Below are 25,903 nucleotides of genomic sequence, written 5' to 3'. Positions count from 1 at the left end.
ATAGGGAGTGGTAGGAAATAAAGTCAGACGGGTACAAGGCCAGTGTGCACAGCCTCGTAGGCCATCCAGTGGGCCTTGGCTGTTACTCTGGGAGAAGTGGGAGTCCACTGGAAGTTTCTGAGTAGAGGAGTGACTTGATCTGACTTCTGTTTTAATGAACCACTGTGACCACTGTATTGAAATAGGCTGTGGGGGGCGAGGGTAAAGCAGTGAGACCAGTTAAACTGTGGTTATTGTAATAACCCAGACAAGAAATGATGATGTTACCAGACTTACTTTAAGGGAACTGAAATCTTGACTTTAATGATTTTTCTTGAGTTTTTTCAATGTTAGCAACTAATTTAAGAAAAGAAAACAGTTTGAGTCAACCTAAATACTTCTGTGGGATTCTGCCATCACTGACAGTTTGCTACCTCGGGTATACAAGTGGTAAAAAATTCAGAGAAAGGTGAGAACTTTGGGCCAGACTAAGTTGGGGGGAGGTAAGAGTTGATTTGAAACTCACCAGACTTTGCTTATTAGCACATGAAACTGAAAGAAGGGAAAGATAATGGCATGCAGCTATTCACAATAGCCAGAAGGTGGAAACAACCCAAATGTCCGTGAACTGATGAATGGATAAACAAACTGTGGTATATCCACACAATGGAATATTATTCAGCCACAAAGAGTAATAAATTACAGATACATGCTCCAACATGGATGAAGCTCAAAAACATTATGCTAACTGAAAGAAGCCAGACACAAAAGGCCATGTAGTGTATGGTTTCAGTTGTGTGAAATATCCAAAATAGGCAAATCTGTTGAGACAGACAATAAATGTGGTTTCAAGGGGCGGGATTAGGGATAGGAGATGGGGAGTGACTGCCTAATGGGTACAGAGTTTCCTTTGGGGGCAGTGAAAATGTTCTGGACCATATAGTGATGATGATTGCACCACATTGTGAATGTACTAAATGTCACTAAGTTGTATGCTTTAAAATGGTTAAAATGGTGAATTTTATGTCACGTGAATTTTTCCTCAGTTAAAAAGGAAAAAAGAATGGCATGCAGAAAAACATTTGAGGGATGTGTATTTTATGGCTTGTTTTGCTGGAGTGGAGTCTTTGCAAGGGGGCGGGATGGGTGATAAAGCCTAGAAGGATGTTGGGCCAGATGGTGAAAGTGTTGACTGCCAGGCCAAGGAGTTTAGAATCTCTTCTGTTGGCAGCTGTAAAATTTAGCAGTGTATACTCCATAAGGGAGAAAGAAACTAAAGAGATTTTGGCACTTCGGGAATCCCAGCCTCTGGGTTTCAAAGCAAAATAAATGGCCTCTGGTTTTATCAATCTGTGATATTCCTACTCACATGATGGAATTTTATGACAATCTCACAAAAGTCTTAAACAAAATTAATTTAGAGTTTCTTTTTCTTTTAAAAAATATCCTTATTATAGGTTCTGGTTATTCAAGTGTGTTGTTAAGAAAAATTTAGGTAACTGTATGAGGTGATGGATGTGTCAACTAACCTTATCGTGGTAATTATTTTGCAATTATATATGTATATATATCAAATCATCACGTTGTACACCTTAAGCTTAACACAATGTTAAAAGTCATTTATATTTCAATAAAGCTGGAAAAATGTAAACACTATGTAAATACATATGTTGATAAAAAGCCCCTTTAATTACGTTCTTTCACTCTCTGCTCTCCATAAGTCCAGAGTTGTCTGTTTTCTGTGCACAGACTTACCATCATCATCATTACTTTTTCACAAAGATAGGCACATATTATGCATAGTATTTTGCATGTTGCCTTTTAAAAATTTATATCTTGGCTGTCTTTCCACTTCTTTCTTTTGGACTGCTACATTATATGCTATGCTTTCATTTGTGAAAACAAAAAAAGTTGAAAAGCAAATGCTATTTACCTCTATTACAAATAGGATGAGGTATCATAAACTATGAAAGTAGCTAACTTTCAATGAGCACTTACTGTGTGCCAGGCACTGTTCTCCATATATATTTTTTTTTTTTTTTACTTTTTTGAGGAAGAGTAACCCTGAGCTAACGGCTGCCACTCCTCCTCTTTTTACCGAGGAGGACCGGCCCTGAGCTAACATCCGTGCCCACCTTCCTCTGCTTTACATGTGGGACGCCTGCCACAGCATGGCCTGCCAAGCAGTGCCATGTCTGCACCCGGGATCCGAACCGGCGAACCCTGGGCCGTGTGCACTTAACTGCTGAGCCACTGGGCCAGCCCTCAGTTCTCTGTATATTAATTCATTGACTCCCCATAATAACCTGATGAGACTGATGTTGTTATTTGTTATGATCATCCTTTTACAGAGAAGCTAACTGAGGCAGAGACAAACATGTCCTGTTAAGGTCCAGAGTTAGGTTGACATGAGGGACCTTATGGCTAATGATATGAGATCGTAGAGATTTTTTGAGAAATCAATCCATAATTTTGTGTGAAATTTTCTGAGTTGTAATGTTGGCTTTTTTTTAAATAATAGCTTTATTGAGATATAATTCAAATACCACAAATTTACCCGTTTAATAGTTTTTAGTACATTCACAATGTTGCACAACCATCACCTCTGTCTAGATCTAAAACATTTTCATCACCCCTGTTTGGAGACCCCATTTCCGTTAAGCAGTCACTCCCCCTCCTCTCTTTCCCAGGCCCTGGAAGGCACTTGTCTGCCTTCTGTCTCTATGGATTTGCCTATTCTGGATATTTTACGTAAATTAAATCGTATAATATATGGTCTTTTGTGTCTGGTTTCTTTTATTTAGCTTGTTTTTGAAGTTCATCCACGTTGTAGCATGTAGTAGTACTTCATTGCTTTTAATGGCTGAATAATATTCCATTGTGTGGATATACAACATTTTATTTAACCCTTCATCAATTGGTAGATACTTGGGTTGCTTCCACCGTTTGGCTTTTGTGAATAATATTGTTATGAACATTGGTGTGCAAGTATCTGTTTTAGTCCCTGCTTTTGATTCTTTTGAGTATATACCTAGAAGTGGAATTGCAGGATCATATTATAATTCTGTGTTTAACCTTCTGAGTGACTGCTGTTTTGAGTGAGTGTTTTGGCTTCCGAGTGACAAACTGTTTTCTGCAGGGGCTGCACTCTTTTACGTTCCCACCAGCAATATACAAGGATTCTACTTCCTCTACATCCTTGCAAACTCTTGTCATTTTCTGATTTTGTTTGTTTTTATTTACTTATTAGCAATTATGTGGGTGTGTAATGGTATCTTATTGTGGTTTTGATTTGTGTTTCTCTAATGACAAATGATGTTGAACATCTTTTCATTTGCTTTTGGTCATTCGTATTATCTTCTTTGGAGAAATGTCTGTTGAGATCCTTTGGCCATTTGAAAATAGAATTATTTAGGGGGCTTTTTGAGTTGTAAAAGTTTTTTATACATTTTAGATACAAGCTCCTAATCAGTTATATGATTTGCAAAAATTTTCTTTGTACTGTAGATTGTCTTTTCGCTTTCTTAAAAGTATCCTTTGAAGCACAAAAGTTTAATAATTTTGATTAAGTCCAATTTATCTGTTTGGCTCTGTTTTTAAAGAAATAGCTGGTAAGTTGGATTCCAGCCTACTAACCACCTACTTGTGATTGCTGCTCTGCTGCCACTGCCCCCAGAAACCATTTGGAAAAATCCCAGTGCTTTGTGAAAGTACCTGTTTGCTAAAGTGGAGAGAGGCAAGAAGCTCTGCAAAGCAGCAAAGGTAGATTTCTCAGCAGTAGCAACTTTCTTCCCGTTAACCTTTCCTGCTCCTGAAGTTCCTTCACTCAGACCAGTTTGGTGGGGAGGAGGATGCCACAGAAAGTAGAGACGAGGATCAAGGTCTCCAGGTCCTGCAGATTTTATGTTGATCAAAAGAGAGGTTAAAATAAAAGGTCAGAAACTGTACCTTGAGTCATAGATGGTGCCATTTAAAATCAGGATGGCCACAGGAGTTTAGTAATTGGGTATTTCTGGGAAGAAAGTTTTAGGCCATCACATCTAGAAAGTCATTTGGGTTAAGGTCTCCCCTTTTATAAGAGAAAATTTGTTTGGGTTGGGGGTTGAAGACAGGGAACTGTATTCTAGTCATTCATTCACAGGTTAGTGAAAAATAGTTAAATCTGCATGCTGTTTATCTCTACCAAGAAAAGGAAGGTTTTATTTTGGGGGTGGAAGGAGAATGCAAGACTTTGTGGAACAATCTGTCCTTTGGGAAGCAGTACAAACCCAGATGGGCTGCTGGATTAGGGTGCCCACAAAGAATGTGGAAAAGTCGGGGCGGCGTGTTTGCTGGATCTGTAACTTTGCTTAGAGCTAGAACTTTGCTGAGGAAAGGGGGAAGAAAGGTCTATGTTGTTCCTTCTCTCTTATACTAACACACTTGCACTGTTGGTCTTAGAGTTCAGCCCTAAGGCATTTGCTGACCAGCTTGGGTACCTGGCCACAACACATCTTAGAGTTTGTGGGGAGGTGGGTTCCAAGTTCCAAATGACACCCTTTATGTTGGGAATGGAAACTGATGATCCCTGGGAGACTAAGCATATATCTCATTGCCACTTTGATTTCAGAGCATATACTCTTAACCACAAGCCATAAAGTCCTGTGGTTTGGAGTTGGGGATGAGTTCCCATGTGTTTAGTGTGAGGGATTAGGAAGGATTTTGTTAAAGAAATGAGAGACATGAGAAGGGACTTGATTAATGGTAGGATTTCAGCCAAGGGGGGATAAGTATTATAGACGGAGTGACCTTTATGAACAAAGCTTGGGAGCTGGGATCTGGAGTGGGGAGCATGTTTGAAGCTGTGAATTGGTCATTTTGGCTGGACTGTAGAGTACCTGCTGGAGGGAATGCTGTACTGGGGCTGGGGCCAACTATAGAGGGCCTTCAGTGCTAGGAGAGAAGTTTTTATTGAATTTGGCGGTCAGTGGGGAGCCCCAAAAAGTGTTCGAGCAAGGACTGACGTAACTAGAGCCATGCTTCGTTCTGCACAACTGATCTGGTAGTATAGCATGGATGGATTAGAATGGGGGCTTCTATATGACAGGCTTGGTACTAATAGTAATAGCTAACACTTATAGGGTGCTTTTGTACTGTTAACTTTCTTAATCTTCCTCATAAAGTAGATACTCCTGTTTTACTCAATTTATAGATGAGAAAACAGGCACAGAGAGGTTAAATGATTTCCCCAGAGTTATACGGCTATTAAGTGGTAGAACTGGGATTCAGCCTGGGCAGATAAGCTCTAGAAACCATGCTCTTAACTGCTGGGCCTATAAGATAGTGATATTTACAGTCACTTCAGTGAAAGCTGTATTGGTACAAAAGTGACACAGGGAATTATTTTTAACAGTGTGTTTAATCTTTGCATTTTATTGCATCTGAGGCAGTGCACTAGAACTTAACTATATAGTCAGCCTCTTTTTATAGCTAAATACTGGTCCAACTTTTGCATTCCTTTTCTATAACTTAATCCTTTTTCTCTATTTTTTAAAAACTACTTAACCTAAAGACTTTAAAGGAAGATTTTTAAATCAAGTTTGTCATTAGTTTAAAATTACAGGCCAGTATTAAATCCCTAGAAACATTTGGGCATTATTCAGTTTAAAGTTATAATTTATTACCTTTTATATGTATATTTTAAAATTTTTCTCTCTTTTAAACAGTTTGCTATTACTGGTGAATATTTCTTTGGGAGAATTTGTACACAGCTGCACACATATAATTAAAAAAACAAACCAAAACTTCAAAGCTTTGAACTTCTTAGCAAATGACGGAGTTTGTAGAATGAATACGAGTACAGGTTAAGTCTTTAAAAAGATAATTACCCTCATCTTTAAGTCTTTACTTCTGCAACTATCCTTTTTATTCCTAATTTTGCACTTGATTGTCTGTCAGCAATTCCAGCCACTAAGCTGATGAATTCAGTTTCCTCCTTCCACTCTTCTCCCCCTACTGGAAAACTGATGTATTCATGACAGATTATAAAGGATTTCACTAGAGGGAGCACAGTTGAGGGGCATTGCCTGCTGTACCCCATATGCAGAAGAGAGCCCTGGGTCTATCTGGAGAAGAAAGAAGGAAAGACAGAGATGTAGTCAGAAATATGAATAAAGACTCAGCCAATTTTAGGAGGAAATAAACTAAAGCCAACACATTTCTAATGTAGTGGATCTGAGTTTCTTGTTACTCAAATGACTGCAGCCCTTTGGGGTTGATAATGGAGAATCTCTGTTACCAAGCCTGTAATTTGCACAGAGAAATATACTGCAGTTGCTGGTTTTCAAGTTTATTAAGTTTTGTATTGGGACTGGTGGTTTTTTCCAAATAAAAAGGCTGGTTATGTGGGGTCTTAAATCTTAGAAAAGTTTTGGACAGTTTCAACCATTTTACGTTAAATTGGATTTACAGACTGGAAAGATCGACCTTTTTTTGTTTTGTTTTGTTTTCACTTAGTGATGCCTTTGGCCTTTGAACAAAACATTTTACAAGTGAATCTGCTGTGCAAAGAATCCTTTTTGTAAAGAGAGACCTTGTTACCCTTGGCACCTATTGGGAACATCCCTAAATTTGGATGGTGAAGTAAGGCCATATTTTAAATACATCCCTGGAAGGGATGAAATGCTCAGAATTTGGCAGCGTTTCACTTCTGACGGCCTAGTTCTTAATCCACATACAATCTAATTGGTGGTGACAGCTTTTTCCATAAGAGCATTTTGATGAATTAAATTTTCCCCTACTTCTTACTCTTCCCATGTCCTCAGTGAAATTGCTGTTTTTGTTCATCCTGCTGCCTAGCAGAGTGCCTGGTATGTGGTAGGCAATCAGAAACTATTTGATAAATTGACTCCTCATTACTTAAACTTTATAAAACATATCAGTTATCTGTGCAGACAGATACTGAAGATCCTCAGCTAAAAGATATCATCAGAAGTACGCTGGCAAGAGAACTGATTGATAGCATACAAGACACACTACTATATTAAAATAATTATATTAATTCAATATAAATTGCATTGGTCATTTTCTTTTTATATTTTTTGGGTGTAGAGGAGGGGTATTTAGGTAAGAAGTCATCAGGTTCTTTATTATGGCCTGGTAGGTAAAATTGAGTATTTGACTTTCTGCCTCTACAGAGTGCCCTTTGTATAAGGAATACTTTTAAAATGTTGCCCAAATTTGAGTATCAAAACACTGTACTTTCTCAGCTAGCAGTTTTGACTTTTGTTGATGACTCATTCGAACTATTGGGAAACCCACACCAACTATGGGTATCACAAACTGCCTGCTCTACAAGGGGTTAGGACTTCCTTATGGGTGAAGAGAGGGTGGTAAAATGCATTGGCTACAGCACAAGAGAATTGATGAGGTGATGCCAGGTATTGCTTGTCATTCTGTTGGTTCCCACATCTTCTTGAACTTGGTGATACATTTCCCAGATAAGATTTGATCTGAATTGCTCAGTTTGACATAAGACACGTACTATAATGTTTATTTTGTGTTAAGATTTGTATCAAGTGCTTTCTATGGATCTTGTCATGTAATCCTCAGAAGAAGCCTGGCTTTATCTCTGTTTTACAGATTAGGAAACTGAGGTACAGAGAAGTTATAACTAGCTCAGTTTACACAGCTTGTAAGTGGAAGAGCTGGTATATGAACCCAGAAAGAATTCATAGGGACTGACTCCAGAGCCCTCGCTCATTTTCCTTATCTGTAAATTGTAAGTAATACAACTTCTGCCTTACACACACACCTGTGAATATTAATTGAGATAATGCAGCAAGCTACCTCAGGCAATGCTTGGCATCTAGTAGGTGCTCAATAATTGACAGCTGCTATCAGTAATAATTTCTCTTAATAACTATCATAATGCCAAGAAGATATGGTATTTTAAGCCCTGTTGTGTTTTCTTATTAAACCAATCAAAACTTTGGAAGGAAAAAAAGTATCAAGTAGAAATAAGGACAGAAGTTGAAGTATTATAAATTGCCATGTTGACCCCCACTGGCTAAAAGTAATTAGTGAATCTTGAAGTATTTTCACATGTAAAAAGGGGGAAATCAAGCAACATCGTGAGGAAGTGGGACTGTACCTCACATTTGCCATTCTTCCCCTTATTTTCCTTCTCACCCTGTACTCTCAGGGATCTGGAGAGCTGCACTCAATAGGCAGGCTGCCTTTGGTATCTAAATAGCGCTCGGTGGCCCTTGAGCTATGCTTTTTAATGGCAGCTCCAAATGCCATTAAGATTCAAATTTTTATTTATCTTACATGTAGAGTTACAAAATTCAAAGTAATTGATAAATTGTGTACTTTAATCTAGGAAAACAGAGAAGTAGGATGTTGTTATGTAATCCTACAGATTTTTCAGTTATTTGGAATGAATGAAAAATTGAAAGTCTGCTTTGGGTTCATCCAAGATTGAGGGCCTATGTTCAGAGTTAGGAACCCTACTGTTAACCAAGGGAATTATATATTTTACTCATGCATTTTTCCCATTGATACTCTTATGTAGGAAGTTAAAGTTTTATGAATGATTTGTTTTTTATCCTTCCAATCATTTCTACTATTTTTGGTTATTTTGTTTTTATTACTTCTTAGATAAGGACAGGAAGCATCCATAGTTTCGCTTTTTGTTTAATGTGAACTTAAACACTTAATGTTTGCATGCAATCCAGGAAAAAACTGTGCGCACTTATTTCTGAATCTCTTTAAAATAAAAAATTAATATAGCATGTATTTTTTTCTAAAGATTTTAAATTTTGAACCTAAAACAAACCCTTTCTACAAGAGCCGTGCATTAAGTTTAGGTTGCAGTAACATTTCCTTATTAATTTTTCCTCTTATTTAAACACGTTTATGTTTCTGTAAATCGGACTTTGTTTCTTTAGCAGAGAACTTGGTCACCTCTGTCACACCAGATGTTCTAGATAAAAAACATGAATAAACCCACTTCCTCCCCACCTGGAGAAAGCACTCCATGTAAGCAAGCAGCTATGACACACGTGCCACAGGAGTGCCGATATTACTACCATGTGAAACATGATGATTGAAATCATTGTTTCTGTCTCAGGCTTCAGATTTTCACATCAGTTTGAAATAACCAATAATACCAACATTTATGGAAAGTGCTTAGTGTGGTCTGGTACTGTTTCAAGTACTTGGCATGCTTTAGTTCATTAAGTAACCTTTACTTTACCATCTTTACCTGTCACTTAAGCAAAAGCTTTGCACGCAGTGTATGTGTGTGTGTTGGGGAGGGGTGCTAAATTTTATGGGCCAATGCTTAATTTAGTGAACAAAATCTGAAAAAAACTATTTTCTAAACACATTTTCTAGGAATGGTGTACATTCTCCTAATCCTTGGGTTCTCGCCGGGCCCAAGCAAAGATAACCAGAAAGAGGGAGAGACTAACAACTGGAGTTAAAAATGAACCAGGTTTTTAAATGACAAGATTTTCTTTTTATTTTCGGTCCGAATGAATCACTTGCAGCAGCAGTGGAAGGGGAAATAGAGAAATTTGGGATAGTGTCTCCAAAACATGTAAAGGGATTCGCCTCCTTATCTTTCCTGCACTCCATCTTACACGGATTTCATGGTCTCCTCTTTGCTGGACAAGAAGTTCACGTCCCCCGGGAGCACGCCGTGACCTCCAGTGGGGGGCACCGGGTGAAACCCGGCTTCGGGCTGACACCTGGGCGGGCACCTGGGCCGCCTTTCCTCGCCTGCCCGCGGTTTCCTCCAAGCTAGGCGTCCGCTCGGCGGCGGCTTCCCATTCATGCTTTTGACAGCTGCGCGGCCGCCTGCGAGCGGAGAGCGAAGCGCTCCCTGAACCGACCCCGGGGCGGGAGGGCCCGACGGCGACGACACTCGAAGGTGTCTCAGGGCCAGCCGGCCGGCTCCTCCATAGCCGGCTGCGTTTCCGACTTCGCCCTGGCTCCACTCCGGGGGCTTGACGAGCAAACTTCGCCGGAGCGAGCTGAGAGGGAGGGACCGGCGAGGGGGAGGAGGCGGCGGGAGGCGCCTCTGCTTAAGGGAGCCGGCCGGGCGCCGCCGCTCGGACGGACGCGCGGACGGAAGGAAGGAGCGAGGCCGCCGGGCCTGGCCCGGGGATGCGAGCCGCCTCAGGGTGGGCAGCCCGAGGGCCAGGAGTGCGTCTCGGGCCTCTCTGCCACGGGCCGCCGTGGTGGGGCGCCGGGTTGGGGTGGGGGTAGCTGTGGGCGCCGGTCTCTGTGCCGGGTCTCCGCGGTGGAGCAGGCAGGGAACCCTGCGCCGCGGTGGCGGGCCGCCGGCGGCCCGTCCCCTCCCCCGAGGGGCTGCCGGAGTCGAAAGCGAAAGCGAGCCGGTGCCGCGGACTTTACTCCCGGGGCGGGGGGTGGCCGCGAGGACGCCGGCTGGGGGGCTGGGCGGCCGGGGGGCGCTGTCAGCGCGCCCCACCCGGCTCGCGGGCCGCGCACGCCGCCGGAACTCCCCGGCGCCTCCTTAAAAGCGGCCCCCGCGCGACTCTTTTCCCCCTTTTTTTGTTACGTTGTAGGAGCGGAAAGAATGTCGGAGCGGGCCGCGGATGACGTCAGGGGGGAGCCGCGCCGAGCGGCGGCGGCGGGCGGAGCGGCGGCCGCGGCCGCCCGGCAGCAGCAGCCCCAGCAGCAGCTGCCGCCGCCGCCGCCGCAGCAGCCCCAGCGGCAGCAGCCGCCACGGCGCCTACGGCCGGAGGACGGTGGCCCCGGCGCCGCCTCCACCTCGGCCGCCACCGCAATGGCGACCGTCGGAGAGCGCAGGCCCCTGCCCAGTCCCGAAGCGATGCTGGGGCAGTCGTGGAATCTGTGGGTCGAGGCTTCCAAACTTCCTGGGAAGGACGGTGAGTGTCCACGCCCCCCGCCTCCCCACGCCGCCCCCCCCCCAGCGCTCCCCATCCTCTTTCCCTTCTCCTCCCCTCCCCCCGTCCTGTGACCCTCCCCCTCGGTGGGTCAGAGATGCTATCGCTTGGTCGGGGAACGCGGAGGTGCCCGCACCTTCTCCGTGCGTGCGTGAGCGTGCGTCACACTCCCGGCCACTGACCTGCCTCTCCCCTCCTCCTGTGTGTGTGTGTCTCCTAGGGACGGAATTGGACGAAAGTTTCAAGGAGTTTGGGAAAAACCGAGAAGTCATGGGGCTCTGTCGCGAAGGTGAGTTCAGCCCCCTGAAGGAGTTTGTGCAAGCCCCAGGGAAGTTTCCTTGCTGGCTTCACCGGGGCGGGGAACTTTAGCCCACGTTACCCACTCCTTCCTCCACGCGAGGATGCTGCTAGAGGAGGAATAAGGGGGAGGATGGAGCGTTTGGAAAATCTGGTTTCCGGGGGCTTCCTGTCATGGGGAGCGTCCTGGAACCCTTCACTGGAGGCTTGGCGTGGTGCAGCATGAGCGGCGTGGTTCAATGATGAGCGCTGGGGGACCGGCAGTGAGTCTAACTCAGATCCCTTCAGTCTGACCTCCTTACGGAAAAACGTGAGTGGAGGAAGGAATTCGCAGCTTCCGAAAGCATGTCCACGGATGTTTTAAGGGGCTCTGGAAAGGGAACCTTGCCACCTCAAATTTTCTACTGGCGGTCAAACTGAATTTTGAACTTTAAAAAAGATGACGCTTTACCTGTGCAGCCTTATTTCTACGAGACTTAAATTACAAAGGTTCATCAAAAGGATCATCAGAACGGAGGAGAAGTTGGTCAGATATTTTTGTGAGCTGCCTAGATGGGGAGGGGGGCCCGCTGGGTGATCAGAATTGGTATGGTGAGACAAGCCTTTACTGTCCTTAGTGAAATCAGAGACTAATTATTGGCCAATTTCTATTAAAACTGTTTGGTAGAAGGATACTCTAGGGAAATACCTGTAGCTAAAGGTGTGACTGCAAATGAAAGTCAGGTCTGGTATCTAGAAACTGTCAGACTTTTCCTTCAGATTTTCTTTTTCTTTGAATAGTCCCCTTAACTGTCCGATGCCTGTGCCAGGCCTGGGCACACTGGTCAGAAAGGCCTTCCGGAGACCAGTCAGCTTTAGGTTCAGTTCAAGTTATTCTTTCAGTGATAGTAAGGACAAGGCCTTGAGTGAGGTTTGGCATCCAAAATACTGAGTTTCTGTTCCCTAATGCAATTTTATTTCTCGTGTGTAGCCACTTACTTTGGCATAGTTCTTCTCCAGGGCCCAAGAATAGGTAGAACTTTGGCAAGTGGAACATTTTAAAGTTCAGAGTTGGCTCGTTGTTACTCTGTCTCCACATTTACTTCTTGTTTTTAGTGGCTGACTTTTCACGTTTGCTGTTTTGGTTTTTTGAATTGGCCACTTGTTGGCTTCTTGGCACTAAGAGGAAGAGTAATACCAGTGGCAGCTCTCTGAGAGCTTCCAGTTGGAACAGATTATAGAGCAAATTAGTTGATTTTGAAAATGAGAATTGCTATTTGAGAGCAAAGGAAAGAGAGGGAAAGCACAGGACTTGCTGGCGATGTTGCAATAGGAAAAATCAGTTGTTAGTCCGGTTTTAGCGTTGAATTGGCAGCCCGCCTGGGCTTAAAAAATTGAAATCACTAGGTGGCAACTCTCAGAGGAAGCAGTTGGAGTAGAGCTTTAGAGGACCTGACCCGTTCTTGTTCTTAGTTTTCATTCTCTGGGTGTGGATACGTTTCCCATAAAGGGTTTCTAAATCTGTGTTAAAACAGGGTGCTGATTATTGGTAATTCCCCTGTAGAGGTTGAGTAAGTTAATTAGTGTTTCCCTGGGCAACTTGGTGTGGACGGAGACCCAATCATATTTAGTGACTTGGACCCCATTTTTGCTATGTTTATTGTTTTTTTTTCTGGGACATATTCATCAGTAGGTTTTAGCATGAAAATCTAAGACCTCTTAACCACTGTCTTGAGGTACAAAGGGGTCATAGATTTGGTTTTGTGTGCTTCTGACCTGTCAAATTATTAGTGATTGTTAGTGGTATCTTTTTTATTTTTTAAGCTGCGCTAACCATTCAGAGGATACCGAAGCGGCCAGGTCATCTGAAACTCTGCTTGGCTGTTTTGAGTAGAAACTCAAGTTTTTAATTCAGTCAGTTCTTGATTCATTTGTGACTTTGTGGATTTTCCGGGACATTTTAAAAATCTAAGCGTGAGGTTGTTCAGCACACACGCAGTGGGCCTTTGCTTTTCTAACAAACAGCTCATGTCAGGTGCTTAAGAAATGAAAATAACTATTATCAAAAATTATTAGACAGTTATCCTTTGTCTTTGGTTAAGGTTATTTCCTACCAAGAAAAGGTGTTTTCGAATTAAATCTGTACTGATTCCTCTCGTCAATGAAGTTAAATTGAGGAGAAATATGTGGATAGAGGGATCATATGAATGAAGCACTAGAAGTCAGAAACTCCCCATCTTGGAAGGTGTCTAGGAATATGGGCCAGACTTGAATTCTCCTCACTTGAGGACCTGGAGTTAGAAACCTGGGTGTGAGAGAAGATCACCTAACCTTGCGTTAGTTATTTCACCTCTCAGAACCTAGCTTTCCCTCTTTGTAAAGGGAGATGGTGATAGCTATTTCCGAAGGTGGTTGTAGGGGTTGAAATTAGATAACGTGTGGAAAATGACTCAGTCCGTACTAATTCATTTCAACTGCTGATAATCTGAGACCTGGTTTCCTAATCTGATATTTATCTAGATCAGGGGTTCTTAATCTGGGATTTGAATGGGCTTCAGGGGATCATAGTTCCTCTGAAATTGTACGCAAAATAGTATCTATGTCCACTTTCTAGGACAAGTGTCCACAGCTTCTCTTGGATTCTCAGGAATCCTTCACATATCTCTACCCTCAAAATTCAAAACTGCTAAGCAAGGATCTCTGTCTTTTTTTCTCAGTTTCTCCTCTTGTAGCTTATTTTGGCCAATTCCCTCATGACAAGACTACCCAAGAGGTAATGTGAGGGCGCTTGTCATTATTGATTTAGATGGAAGTGAGATTATCTGTGCTTCAACTAATTTATCATCCCTCTTTTTTCTATTAGCACAGATAGGCAAATGTTAAGATAAAATTTCAGTTATCTTTTAGAGGTCAGCCTGGTTTTCGTCTCCATCATATTTTTATTGCCTTGTTTATTTTCTTTTGTAATTTATATTAATTGACAGTACAGTTGATTTTGGTGGGAGAAGATTGATAATACATCTGACTTTTTTCAAATGACTAAACTTAGAAGACAAATTACCTTTTTTTCCAAAGGTGATGTGTGAAATTCGATTTAACGAAATAATGTTTAGATGAAATTAATTGGTATAGGTAGCTGATTAAGGTTTCCATGTTAGTGTATGAACATACAGGGAGCCTTAAAAACTGAAAACATTAAATGCCTTAATTTCACGTCAAATTAAAAAAATATATATGGTGTCATTTGGGAGTTAACTGTAGAATTGGAAAAGTGACATTTTCTTTGGGATGCCATCCCCAACTTCTCTTAAGCCCACCTGTTGTACAGTATCAAAGTACTCTGTATTTTTCATTCCTCCAAGCAATCTATCACCATTGGAAAGTAAGTATTATGTGATGACTCTTTCATTAGAGTGTGGGTTCCTAGGGGACAGGGGCATTATTGGTCAAGGTATAGTCAGCTCCTGCACACTGATTGTGCTCAGTAAACATTTGGCCAATATATGACTTAATTGGGCTACCAAGAAGATTGAACTGAGTCACTCAAGGATGAAAGATTTAAGTGACCAATTATCCATTGTGTCGTGACTCTTAAAAAAAAGGTATCTATTCTGTGGGGAGGTGTGCTTTATGGCCCCAGGGGAGGCCAGAGGCTGTCTTTCAGCACTTCCTGTTGCTGTCTCCTGAGTTTAGCACTCCATTTACACTTTCCAGAAAGGGTGCAGACAGGACACCACCTCTCTTATCTCTGATATTTAGGCTAAGGGAGTAAGATGGCAACCCAGGGTGATATCCACACTTGATGACAGGTGATTTCCCTGTTATAATAACAGGGACATAATTCAGCCCAAGCTAGATGCAAAAGAGGTTGGTTGGCACCTACAGGCAGCTAGATTTAAAAAAAAAAAAAAAAGACTAGGGAGGCCCACTTCAATCAACATAGTCCGAGTCAACATAACAATACCACCTTTTTCTTTCCCAGGAAAAAAAAAAATTGTTCATAGTCAGTTAACTGAAAACAAATAGGTGTTTATGTGAAGTACTGTTACAGTAACTGCATTATAGCCATAAAACCCCTCTCCCTGAAGTAAAGAGCATTTCTGTTTTTCTCTTGAGTTTCCCTTATGTCTCTTCTCTCCAGCTGTGTCTTATGGACAATTTGAAATATACAAAAGTAGAGAAAATATTTTAATGAGCCTCCTTGTATCTATCATACAGCTTAAACAAATAATGAGTCATGGCCCAATCTTGTTTCATCCCTACCCTCCCTACTCCCCACACTGAATATTTTGAAGAATGTCTCAGACATCAGATCATTTCTTTTGGTTTTTGTTTTTCTGCTCATGCGGACTTCATCTTGTCTCCTGCAAAATGGAGGCTTTATGTGCGTGTGCCTTCTTTTGAAGCAAGTCACGCTGCCATTTCTGAGTTCCTCCATGGTGTGTAAGGATTCTGCAGGTGACAGTGCCTGCAGTCGCCTCATGTCAAGTGGAGACTGAAACAGCCTCGGACAAGAATCAGTAAGATCCAAATTCACTGCATCAGAATATCATTAGTACACATTGAAGGAGTACTCCAGTGACGGCTGCAGATTGCCACACTGGACGCCCCCTGGATGAGCTTTAGGGCTGCAGTGACAGTGACAGTGTCCTTGCTCACAGTTCCTGTATGTAAGTCTACTTGTAAAGGCTCTGCTAACCCTGGAATGAAAGAGGCCAGAGACCTAGACAGACACTCACTCCTACAGCAGGGATTCTTTCCCCGCTGGTGGCAGCTACTTTAATGCAAACTACGGCCTGGGGACCAAATCCTGCCTGCAGCCTAGCTAAGGAGGGTTTTTACCTTGTTGAATGGTTGAAGTAAAAACTAAAAAGAAGATGGTTATTTCAGGACATGTGAAAAACGCCGATGTTGGTGTTCATAAGTAAAGTTTCACTGGAACATAGCCATGGCCATTCATTCACTTACTGTTTATGGCTGCCATCTCTGTCCAAGGGACTGCAAGGTTGAGTAGATATGACAGAGACCATACAGCCTACCAAGCCCAGGTTTTACTGTCGGGCTCTTTACAGGAAAAGTTTGCCTTCCCTGTTCTAATGAGCTCCTTGGTTAGTGAAGGGAAACTCATTCTGCAGGATGTGAATCTAGTTCTTGAACTTTCTGTTTTGAGGAGGTGAGTCTTCAAAATAGTAAAATCAACTATTCTGAAACCAAAAGTTTATTCAATATTGAAGAAATCTGTTGCACTAGAAAGAAATACATGGAGAGAGAAATGGTTTTGTGTAAGAAAGTTCCTGTCCTTGTTCTGTTTTGTCATTAACTGCCACTTTTCTAGGGTGTATACCTGTTTCAGGGCTATTCAAATACAGAGCATCAACAGAGCTGTTACTGTCCCAGCTTCCAAGAGCCTTGGACTGTGAGGATGGTGCTTGGCTTCTGTTAAGCCCTTGCTTGGTATGTAAATATTCTGGAGAAAGAATCTAGAACTTTCATGGGGTTTTCAAAAGGGTACCTGACTGAAACTCTTCGTAATTTCTGCCCCTGAGCTGGCTTAGAGAAACCGGAGCCCCATTGGAGGTCTTGGGAATTATAAGGCGGATTCACCAAAAAATGAATTTACATTTTGATTGATAAAAAGGGCATACAGTGTCCTTAGCTCCCACATCTTTACGATTTTGTACTTACTGAAAAGTGCAACACCTGTCACAATCCATGCTGAATTCCTCAGCCCTGAAGGCTTCACAGTTAATGGAAACCATGCATGTTGCCTGTAGTAGGATGGGATTCCCCAGCTGTACCCCATTTACAGTTTTGATTGGTTCTTGTGAACTCTTATCACAGGAGAGAAGTGTAGGGAATTTATGCATCATGATTGAGTTTGACCTACATGTTATGTGGTCTTCTTTCTTTCTTATAAGGACATCCTACTTCTTCATGTCCACATCTCACAATGTTCCTATATGTGTGTGGACAGCTCAAGTTTGGTGGGCACTTTTACTCTGTGCCAGCACAAGTTTTACCTTATATAATCTTCATAGCAATCCTGTGACCTAGGTATTATCATTATCTCCATTTTACAGATGAGGAAACTGAGGTTCAGAAAAGTGAGGTACCTCACCACCATCACAAAGCATGTAAGAGACCTGTAACCCAGACCTGCCCAACTCCACAGCCCACATGCTCAACCCTCTGCTGTGCTGGGTCTGTTCCAGAATGTGCACCCACTTTTCATGAGTTTGAGCAGGTTGCCATGAGCTTTGTTTTCCTTATCCTTGGCTAGAAAAACTGACCTTTACCCCCAATTTTTTTTTTTTAACTAAAGATATCAGAGCCTTTTCCTTGCTGCACCTTACAACAGCCTATATGTTGTATTTAGCAGTTCTTTTATAAAAATCTTTTCTTTGAGGGGGAGGGCAGGTATGTGTGGTTTGCATTAGAAGTAATTGGCTTTAAAAAAAAAAAATGAAAGCTAAGATTACAGCAGAAAGCAAACAAAATCATCTGGGATTTGTGCCATTAAAAAAAAAAATCCTTTAAAAAGGGAGAAGTGAATTTTCACTATTTAAATAGCATTTCAGTGCAAGATTGCTTTTAATCACATTGATATTGAAAGTTTATGGCAGTATTTCTAATAAATGTGCCCTTCTGATTATTAAAGTATTTTTTGATTGAAGTTCTAAGGAGAGAAAGGAACCTGTTAGTAGATCTAACATTTGGAGTTACTGTACTTTGAGAAAAAGGCAGAGGATTACATTTGTATTCATCTTGTACAGCAGGGATTATTATAAATGAGCAAAAGAAGGAGAAGAATGGTTTTTGCATTTTAGGCACTCATAACATAAAACTAGATTAAATGTTCTTGTTCCTCTTTGTAATAAAGACCCTGCTAACATGAAATGCTTTTTCTCTTATATGTAAGCTTACGGCCAGGAAAAAGTAATAGTTTATTATCAGTTAGATTCACTATTTTAAAAGAGAAAATATTCCCCTTCAAGGTTATACAGATGTTTTCCACAATCCTGAACTCCAGTAATGCAATAGGAAAAAAAAGAATGCTTTTAACCAGTGGTCCCAGGCTTTTCTGTTTCAAACCAGGGAGTTTCTGAAATAAATTGGGGATCAAACATAGGGTTGCTAGCATTTTATAATGTATATAATTAAATACGTATATAATTCTTACCAGCATAAAAGTATGAGGACCATTGTTTTGGAATAAAGGGCAGCCTTTTCAATTTGAAGAAAGTTTATGTTTAGGAAAAACTCTGCACTGTCCTTATATTTCTCATTTCTTTGTGGACTTTTTGGAGGTTGGTATGTATTTTAGTATTTAAGAACTACTGTTTTAAATCAGCTTCCCAAGTGTCTTACATGTAACCCTGCTTCTGTCTGGTGTTTGTAGATGTTATGCAGAAAAGGGTTCGCATGTGGTAAGTCTGCAAAAGACAGCTTTAAATAGAGGCAGTACTGGGAACTCCAATTCCAGAGTTAGACAAACCTGGGTTTAAATCTCAGCTCCAGTAGGTGAGTAACTTGAGGAAAATGACATAAGTTTGCTAAGCCTCAGTTGACTTACCTGTCAAATGGGAATAGTGGTAGTAGCTCATAGTGGTTGGGAGGATTAAATGTATAATGCAGTTTCAGCACTTTGTACAGTGTCTACCAAAGTAACTGCTCAATAAATGTTAGTTGCTAATTTTATTATTAATTTTTTTTGGTGATGAAGATTGGCCCTGAGCTAACATCTGTGTTTGTCTTCCTGTATTTTGTATGTGGGATGCTCCCACAGCATGGCTTGATGAGCGGTATGTAGGTCCTCACCTGGGGTCTGAACCCACAAACCCCAGGGCACTAAAGTGGAGTGCGTGAACTTAACCACTATGCCACCAAGAAAACACAGTGTTGTAAGCATACATCTCATCAGGTAGTTAGCCAGAGCTCTCGGGGGAACATCAGGAAGTGAAATGCCAGTTTTCCTTTAGCAGGCAGTGTGTGGGCAGTGAGAGGAAACCTCAGCATGACCAGGATAACAGAGTGTAGCGAGTGAACCCGAGTTTTGAGCTTTCTTGGACTCTAGTAAAAATGAGAAGTAGGAATTGACATTTCTTATTTCCTCCTTTAGTCATCTCTTTTGACTTGCAGAGAGAAGCTCAGTGTGCGTATTTACTTTCCTCTGTTTATACAGAGTTGCACTTGCTTCTCTTCTGGAAGCCTGTAGTTTGTGTTTGTTTAGGTAACTTCTTATAATGTTTTACAAACCTCTTTTTCTGGGCAAGAAAGGTAAATTATAGCCAGTAGAATAAAGTCATCCTCACTGAATTGGGAAATGGATCAGAGAGAGAAACTGAGGCCGCTGCTTACATGCTTTTATGTGTGTGTGGTGGTAGTCACAGGGGGTTTTCTGCCTGATGAGGGAATTTAGAAAACTGCCTTTTCAATTCTTGGAAATTTCCATCTTAACTTGAAGCAGTTCTCCATTTAAGTTACCTTGTTCTCTTTGGAAACTATATAGACAGATAATGGGAAAAAAACATTATAGAAGTTAATATATGCTCATTATAAAGATTTTACTAATAATGAAAATAAGGAACACAAAAACCATCATTCTCTTTAATTCCACTCTGGGCCAATTTTAAATCTTAAATTACAGGATTTGGACTTAGGGCAATTCATACTTGACCAAGGACACCTATGTAACTACTTTGGGCACTTATCAATAGGTAGCACTCAAAGTTGCCAGCCTGGTCATTTTGTTTCCTGACAAGGTCCAGACCCTGTCCTTCAGCAGGCTCGGGATATTTTGTCCAGCGTAATTCCTGCCTTGCGAATCCTCTGGCTGTTGTGCCTTCATTCTTTTAGCTTTTATCCCACAAACATATGACAAGCATTTTCTCTGTGCCTCTTGCAGGGCTAGAGTGTGAGGGTACATCTGCAAACAAGGTGAGAAAGCAGAGCCCTAACCCCCAAGTCAGGCAGTTGATCAGCAAATACTTACGGAGTTGCCCACTAAGTGCCAGGTTCTCTCATGGCTGTTGGGAGTAGAGTGAACAAGCCAGAAGGAGCCACTGCCCTCTGGTGAAGTGAGACGCAGTAAATACACAAACATCTTTCAAGGACGTTGAGTGCTGTAAAGTCAATAAAGTAGGCTAATGAGTTGGGGGAGGGAGAGGGTTCTAGCAAACATGACCAAGGAAGGCTTTTCTGAGAATCTGAATGGTGAGAAAGAAGAGGCCACTGGATCATCTGAGATGGGGGAAAAGAGTGTTCTAAGTGGAAAGAAAAAGCAAGTACATGGCCTCTGAGATAGGAATGGAGAAGAGTGGAGGGAAATGAGGCTCAGAAAGGTCAGATAACAGAGGCCGAGGAGAGGAATTTGGATTTATCGTAAGTGTAATGGGAGCCTACTGCAGGGGAAAGACCTGATCTAATTCGTGATGTATAAAGACTACTGGCTGTTGTGTGCTAATGGATTAGGGGGAGGGTGTAGGGACCAGCAGCTAGGTGAAAGGTGATGGTGGCTTAGATCCTGATGATGGCAGTGGCAGTGCAGAGAGGATGCCTTGTTAAGGATATGTTTTGGAGGTAGAGTTGACATGATTTAGTGAAAAATTGGATGTGGATGAGGGAGAAACATAAGGATTGGGATCTGAGGCTTGAGCAACTGACTGGTACCATTTAATGAGCTGAGGAATGATGGAGAACGTGGAGACTCAAGGTCAGAGCTCTGTTTTTGGCCACACTGTGTTTGATATACCTAGCATTCACATGCACCTGTGGAGTCAGCAATTGAACATACACTTTGGAGCTTGGTGGAGCAGCCTGGGCTGGATACACTGGGTGAATCTGCATCATCAGTGTACAGAGAGCATGGAAAACTGTGGGACAGGGTGAGTTCCTCTAAGATGCAGGTGTCAATAAAGAAAAGGAGAGGGCCAATGGCTGAGCCCTCATTGAAGGGGTGGGTGGGTGAGGAATCTCCAGTGAGTTCGGAGGGGAAACCAGTGAGTGTGGTGGGTATAGAATTGAGACAAGAAAACACTTTTAAGTGAGGAGTGATCGCCTGTGTGAGATGCTGCTGTGAAGCAAAGCAAAGCCAGGCCAGGGAATTGATCTGTGGCTTTGGCAGTGTGGAGGTTGTTAATGACCTTAATCAGGAGAGTTGAGGTAGATGCCTGGTTGGAGGGGACTGTAAGAACCAGCGCTGAGGAAGTGGAGAGGGCAAGTGTGGGCAGGTCTTCAGAGGGTTTTGCTTTGAAAGAGCATGGAGAAATGAGGCAATAGCAGGATGGGGGCATAAATAAAGGGAATAAAAGGAGGGTTTGTTTTATTTTCTTTATTTTGAATAATATTAGGACATGTTTGTCTGCCACTGACAATGATCCAGGAGTAAGGGATAATTGATCACATGTGCAAAATGAATCATCACAAAGGTAATACCTTGAGATGGGATCAGGGAATGGGATCAGAGCCCAAGAAGACAGGTCAGTTTTGCATAGAATCAGAGACTTTTTTCTGTTGTAATGAGAGGAAGAGCATGTGGATTCAGTTGCAGGTAGGGACATGGAATTGTGGGAAAACAAAGTAGGTAGTTCTTGTCATTTCTGTGAAGAGAGAAGTTAGAAGGGCATTGGTTGAGAGTGGCTAGGAAGAAGAATTTTGTCTGTCTTTTTCTCAAAGTATCTAGTTGGGGGGAATAGCCAACTAAAAAGGGCAGTTATGTATCCTTTAGAGGCCTTCCAGTGTACTTAGAAGAAAATTCAGACTTCTGGCAAGGCCTGTGATACCTAGGGTGCTGGGAATGTGAGCCTAGAAAATCAGGACTCTCGGCAGTTTGAAGTGGAGTGCAGTCAGAACGTGGCTGGGGAAGCAGGGATCAGGTGAGGAAGGCTTCCTGGAGGAGCTGAAGGGGTGAGTTGGAGCTTTTCTTAAGCCTTGAAGGAGGAGTTGCCAGTCAGATGTGGGAGCAACTTCTGAGGTGGGGGCGTCTCTACGAAGGGAGCCTGGAACTCGGCTGCAGCCCTGGGAGGTGGGTACTGGAGGGCAGGAGAGGGAGCTGGATGCAGCAGGAGGCAAGTCTTCCTGAAAAGAGGCTGTGCTTTGTCCAGAGGGTGGGCTTTAAAAGATCACCATGGTAGCAGCGTGGAAATTGAATTGGCAGTGGCTAAAGTGGAAGTTGGAGGCCAATGGGGCATGTGGCCTAACGCCTTAATGTGAAATCCTCAAATGTCTGGGTGATGATACACTGAGGAAATGAGGTTTTAAAATCTAAAATGGATTGTTTCTCCCTGGTAAAACCGTTTAATGGTTTCTGTTTGTTTGCATTCATTCATTCATTTAGTCAGCATGTATTTATTGAGCACCCACTTTGTGCTAGATATTGTTGTGATTTTCAGAAAAACAGCAAATGTTTTAGAACTGCCCTCATAAGCTTCTATTTTAGTGGGAGAGACAGGCAACAGTAAAAAAAAAAAAAAAAAAAAGTGAAATATATATATATGTTAGGTGGTGATGGGTGTTTCAGAGAAAGATAAAGTGTGGAGGGGTACAATTTAACATAGAGTAAGAAGGAGTTTTCTGAACCAAGACTTGTAGGATATGAAGATGTGAGCCCTGTGGATATCGTGGGTGAACCTTCAGGCAGAAGGAACAGGAAATCCAGAGGGTCTGGTGGGAGAGGATCCTGGAGTGTCCAAAGAACAGCAGAGGGCCAGGTGACTGGAGAAGTGTGAGTAGGGGGAGTGTGCTAGTAAAAGTCAGATGCTGAAGGCTTGGGAGTAAGTTGGGGAGGAAGATCACACAGGGCCTTGTAGCCCATTGAAAATCCAGATCCCTTTACTGTGGCCTGCAGGCCCTGCTTGGTCTAGCCTCTGCCAAGCTGTCCAACCTCATGACCTTCCATTTTTTCCCCCTTGCCTACTATGCCTCAGGCAAGCTGCCTCCTTCCAGTTCTTCTTGCACACTGGGCTCTTTCCCACTTCTTTTTTTTTTTTTTTAAAGATTTTATTTTTTTCCCTTCTTCTCCCCAAAGCCCCCCGTTGTATATTCTTAGCTGTGGGTCCTTGTAGTTGTGGCATGTGGGATGCCGCCTCAGCATGGCCTGACGAGCGGTGCCATGTCCACACCCAGTACTTGAACTGGGGAAACCCTGGGCCGCTGCAGCGGAGCGAGCGAACTTAACTGCTTGGCCACAGGGCCAATGCCTCTTTCCCGCTTCTGAACCTTTGCATGTGCTGTTCCCTCTGCCTGGGCTTCCGCTTCTCCTTCTGTCCCCACCCTTTCCTTAGGTTAGATATCACCTTCTTAAAGGAGCCCTTCACATCACTATCGCTTTGTAGCCCTTATCAAAAATTGTCCGTAAGTATCTTGTGTTGATATAAAGCAAGCCATCACTTGCTAAAATCTATCATTACTGTTAGATTCGGGGTATAAATGCCAGGTAGAAGGATTATCATGACAAGTTTTTACATAGGTCTTGGCTAAATTTGCAAAATTGGCCTGGAGGGAAAAAGCAGTTTGGACTACCCACTAATATTCTTCAGCCTCCTGTTGGGACGGGAGTGGTAGTGTTCACTGCAATAACATTTCATCCCCTTGTTGGTTATAAAGTTTGATAGACCTTGCTCATCTTTTGTTTTCAGTGTTCTAGTACCCTCTTTTTGGTTGAGTAGGAATATGCTGTGAAGAGAAATGGTTTTGGTTTTGGAATAACTGGTTATGTACAAACAAATGACAATGTGCCTGAATCCCTCTGTTACATCACAAGGGTTTTTTTTCCCCAAGGTAAACTTTGTGCTTTTTTTGGTCTCTGAATAGGGAATTTATTTTCTCCCTTCCCTTTATTACTGTTTCTAGGTCTTTTTCTCTCTGTTCTCATGAACCACTGTACTGGGGACAGGCTCAGAGTTGACTGTAGATTTTGTGTGCTATACTTTCTATTCCTCTTATCTTACTTAGCCCCATGTCTGATGAGCTTTTCATTGTTGACTGGCAGCTGCAGTGGCTATTTCTTTAAAAGATCTTATGTTTGGTGGATGTTTTTTTAAAAGCTAGTGATTGTTGCTGAATATAATCTGTGTTGTATGAGTTTATAATCTACCCATAAATCATAGTGTTCTCATTGACGAGATAGTTTTGACAGGATAAAAAATTATATAGATTTATAGTAACGAAAATACAGATTTTTTTTCCTAATTTAAAAACCAAACCATCCAGATAGATTAATAGCTTAAGTTGGTAAGCACTAGTATTCATCAGGTGCCGGGTAAGTATTTGTAGAAATTTCACGAAGATCCTCTTTTTACCTCCTTAGTAATTCTGAAATAAAAACAACTCTTTAAATACAGGATTTCGATGGATGGCATTTAAGAATTATGAAAACATGTCAAAATCTGATAGCTATATGGTTTGCATACCCATTTTATTTAAACAGTATTTGAGAGCTTGAAAAATTAAGCATCTTAGCCACTACCTGGTACTGAGTAATAGCAGTACTCATTATTTAAGCGCTTCCTCTGTGTCAGGCACTGTGCTGAGAACTTTACAGGGATTGCCTCCCTCAGTCCTTCCAACAGTACTACAAAGCAGGTACCTATGCCCATTCTAAAGATGAAAAAACTGAGGCCCAGGGAAGGTAACTTGCCCCAAATCACACAGTTTATACGTGGCAGAGCTGAGAGTTCTGGTCTCGCTGACCCCAGAGCCAGATGGTTCCCTGATTTGTCAGTTCAGTGGTGGCTAATTTCTGCTTGTTGAGCTGCTATTTATCTGGGGACACTTGGAATAGGCTTTAATTTATGAGTAAACAAGTAAAGTATCAAAGCACACTCTAGAAAGCAGTTTAAAATCAAGGATGTTGCTTGATTGGTGTTTTAGGGAATAGCAGCAGCAGTAAAGTCCTGGTGGGGAGAGTGGGAGTATTGTCTGACAACTTTGGACTTAAAACCTTGAGGAGAGGGGGGTGAATATGTGTGTCTATTAGGCCAGGCAAGGATTCATTTAAAATCCATAGTGAGCATAATTTGTGGAATGCATGGTGGAGAAATGGTTAACTCTCAGAAAGCGAATCCTAATAGTTTGTTAGCTGAAACAGGTGAAAATAATTGAGAAATTTTTTGAACATATCAGGGAAGTGGCATGTATACTAACCTTTTAGGGTAGTGTCTTCAGCTAGGAAGAGAAACAAAGCTAATATAACTTTTTAAAATAATGCACGGAGATTCTGGTAATTCAAAAGATTATCCAGGAGTCTCTCTTTTGAAAATCAGAATCATAGGGGCCGGCCCTGTGGCCGAGTGGTTAAGTTCGTGCGCTCTGCTGCGGCGGCTGAGGTTTTTGCCTGTTCAAATCCTGGGCATGAACATGGCACTGCTCATCGGGCCACGCTGAGGTGGTGTCCCACATGCCACAACTGGAAGGACCCACAACTAAAAATACACAACTATGTACCAGGGGGCTTTGGGGAGAAAAAGGAAAAATAAAATCTTTAAAAAAAAAAAAAAAATGAAAGAAAATCAGAATCACAAACTTTTACTGTCTCCCTCACCAAACCATTTTCTGCTTGATATTAAGTAGCTGAATTGATTGGTCTGACCTCTCATTCTTTGTTTCCTATCTCTGCTTGTCTTATTGGTGGTGCTTCCCAAAAGGGAAATAGGTTACAGCAACAACAAAACTTTCCCTCAGATGTTTTTCTTTTCTTTGGTCATATTGCATTACTGTGGTCTTGCCTACATGTG

The 25,903-nt window shown here is 42.2% G+C and overlaps 1 protein-coding gene across 5 annotated transcripts in view; it reads left to right on the top strand.

Annotated features, from left to right (window-relative positions):
• Positions 1 to 25,903, top strand: part of ATXN7 (ataxin 7) — a 130,156-nt gene that overhangs the window by 33,006 nt on the left and 71,247 nt on the right. For 4 of the 5 annotated variants that reach the window (XR_006884996.1, XM_046637618.1, XM_046637590.1 and 1 more), the window contains exons 3-4: positions 10,554 to 10,877; positions 11,116 to 11,184. Coding sequence is in view for 4 of the 5 variants with exons in the window: in XM_046637618.1 (XP_046493574.1) it covers positions 10,565 to 10,877; positions 11,116 to 11,184 (382 nt within the window). In the remaining variant the exon portion in view is untranslated. Of the gene's footprint in view, positions 1 to 9,887; positions 10,149 to 10,553; positions 10,878 to 11,115; positions 11,185 to 25,903 lie in introns of those variants that run through there. The other variant, XM_046637606.1, reaches the window with a different exon arrangement.

Source organism: Equus quagga, chromosome 1, assembly GCF_021613505.1.
Source record: "Equus quagga isolate Etosha38 chromosome 1, UCLA_HA_Equagga_1.0, whole genome shotgun sequence".
Lineage (NCBI taxonomy): Eukaryota > Metazoa > Chordata > Mammalia > Perissodactyla > Equidae > Equus > Equus quagga.
The sequence above is the reverse complement of the archived record's forward strand: the minus strand, read 5'-3'. Positions and strand labels throughout refer to the sequence as shown.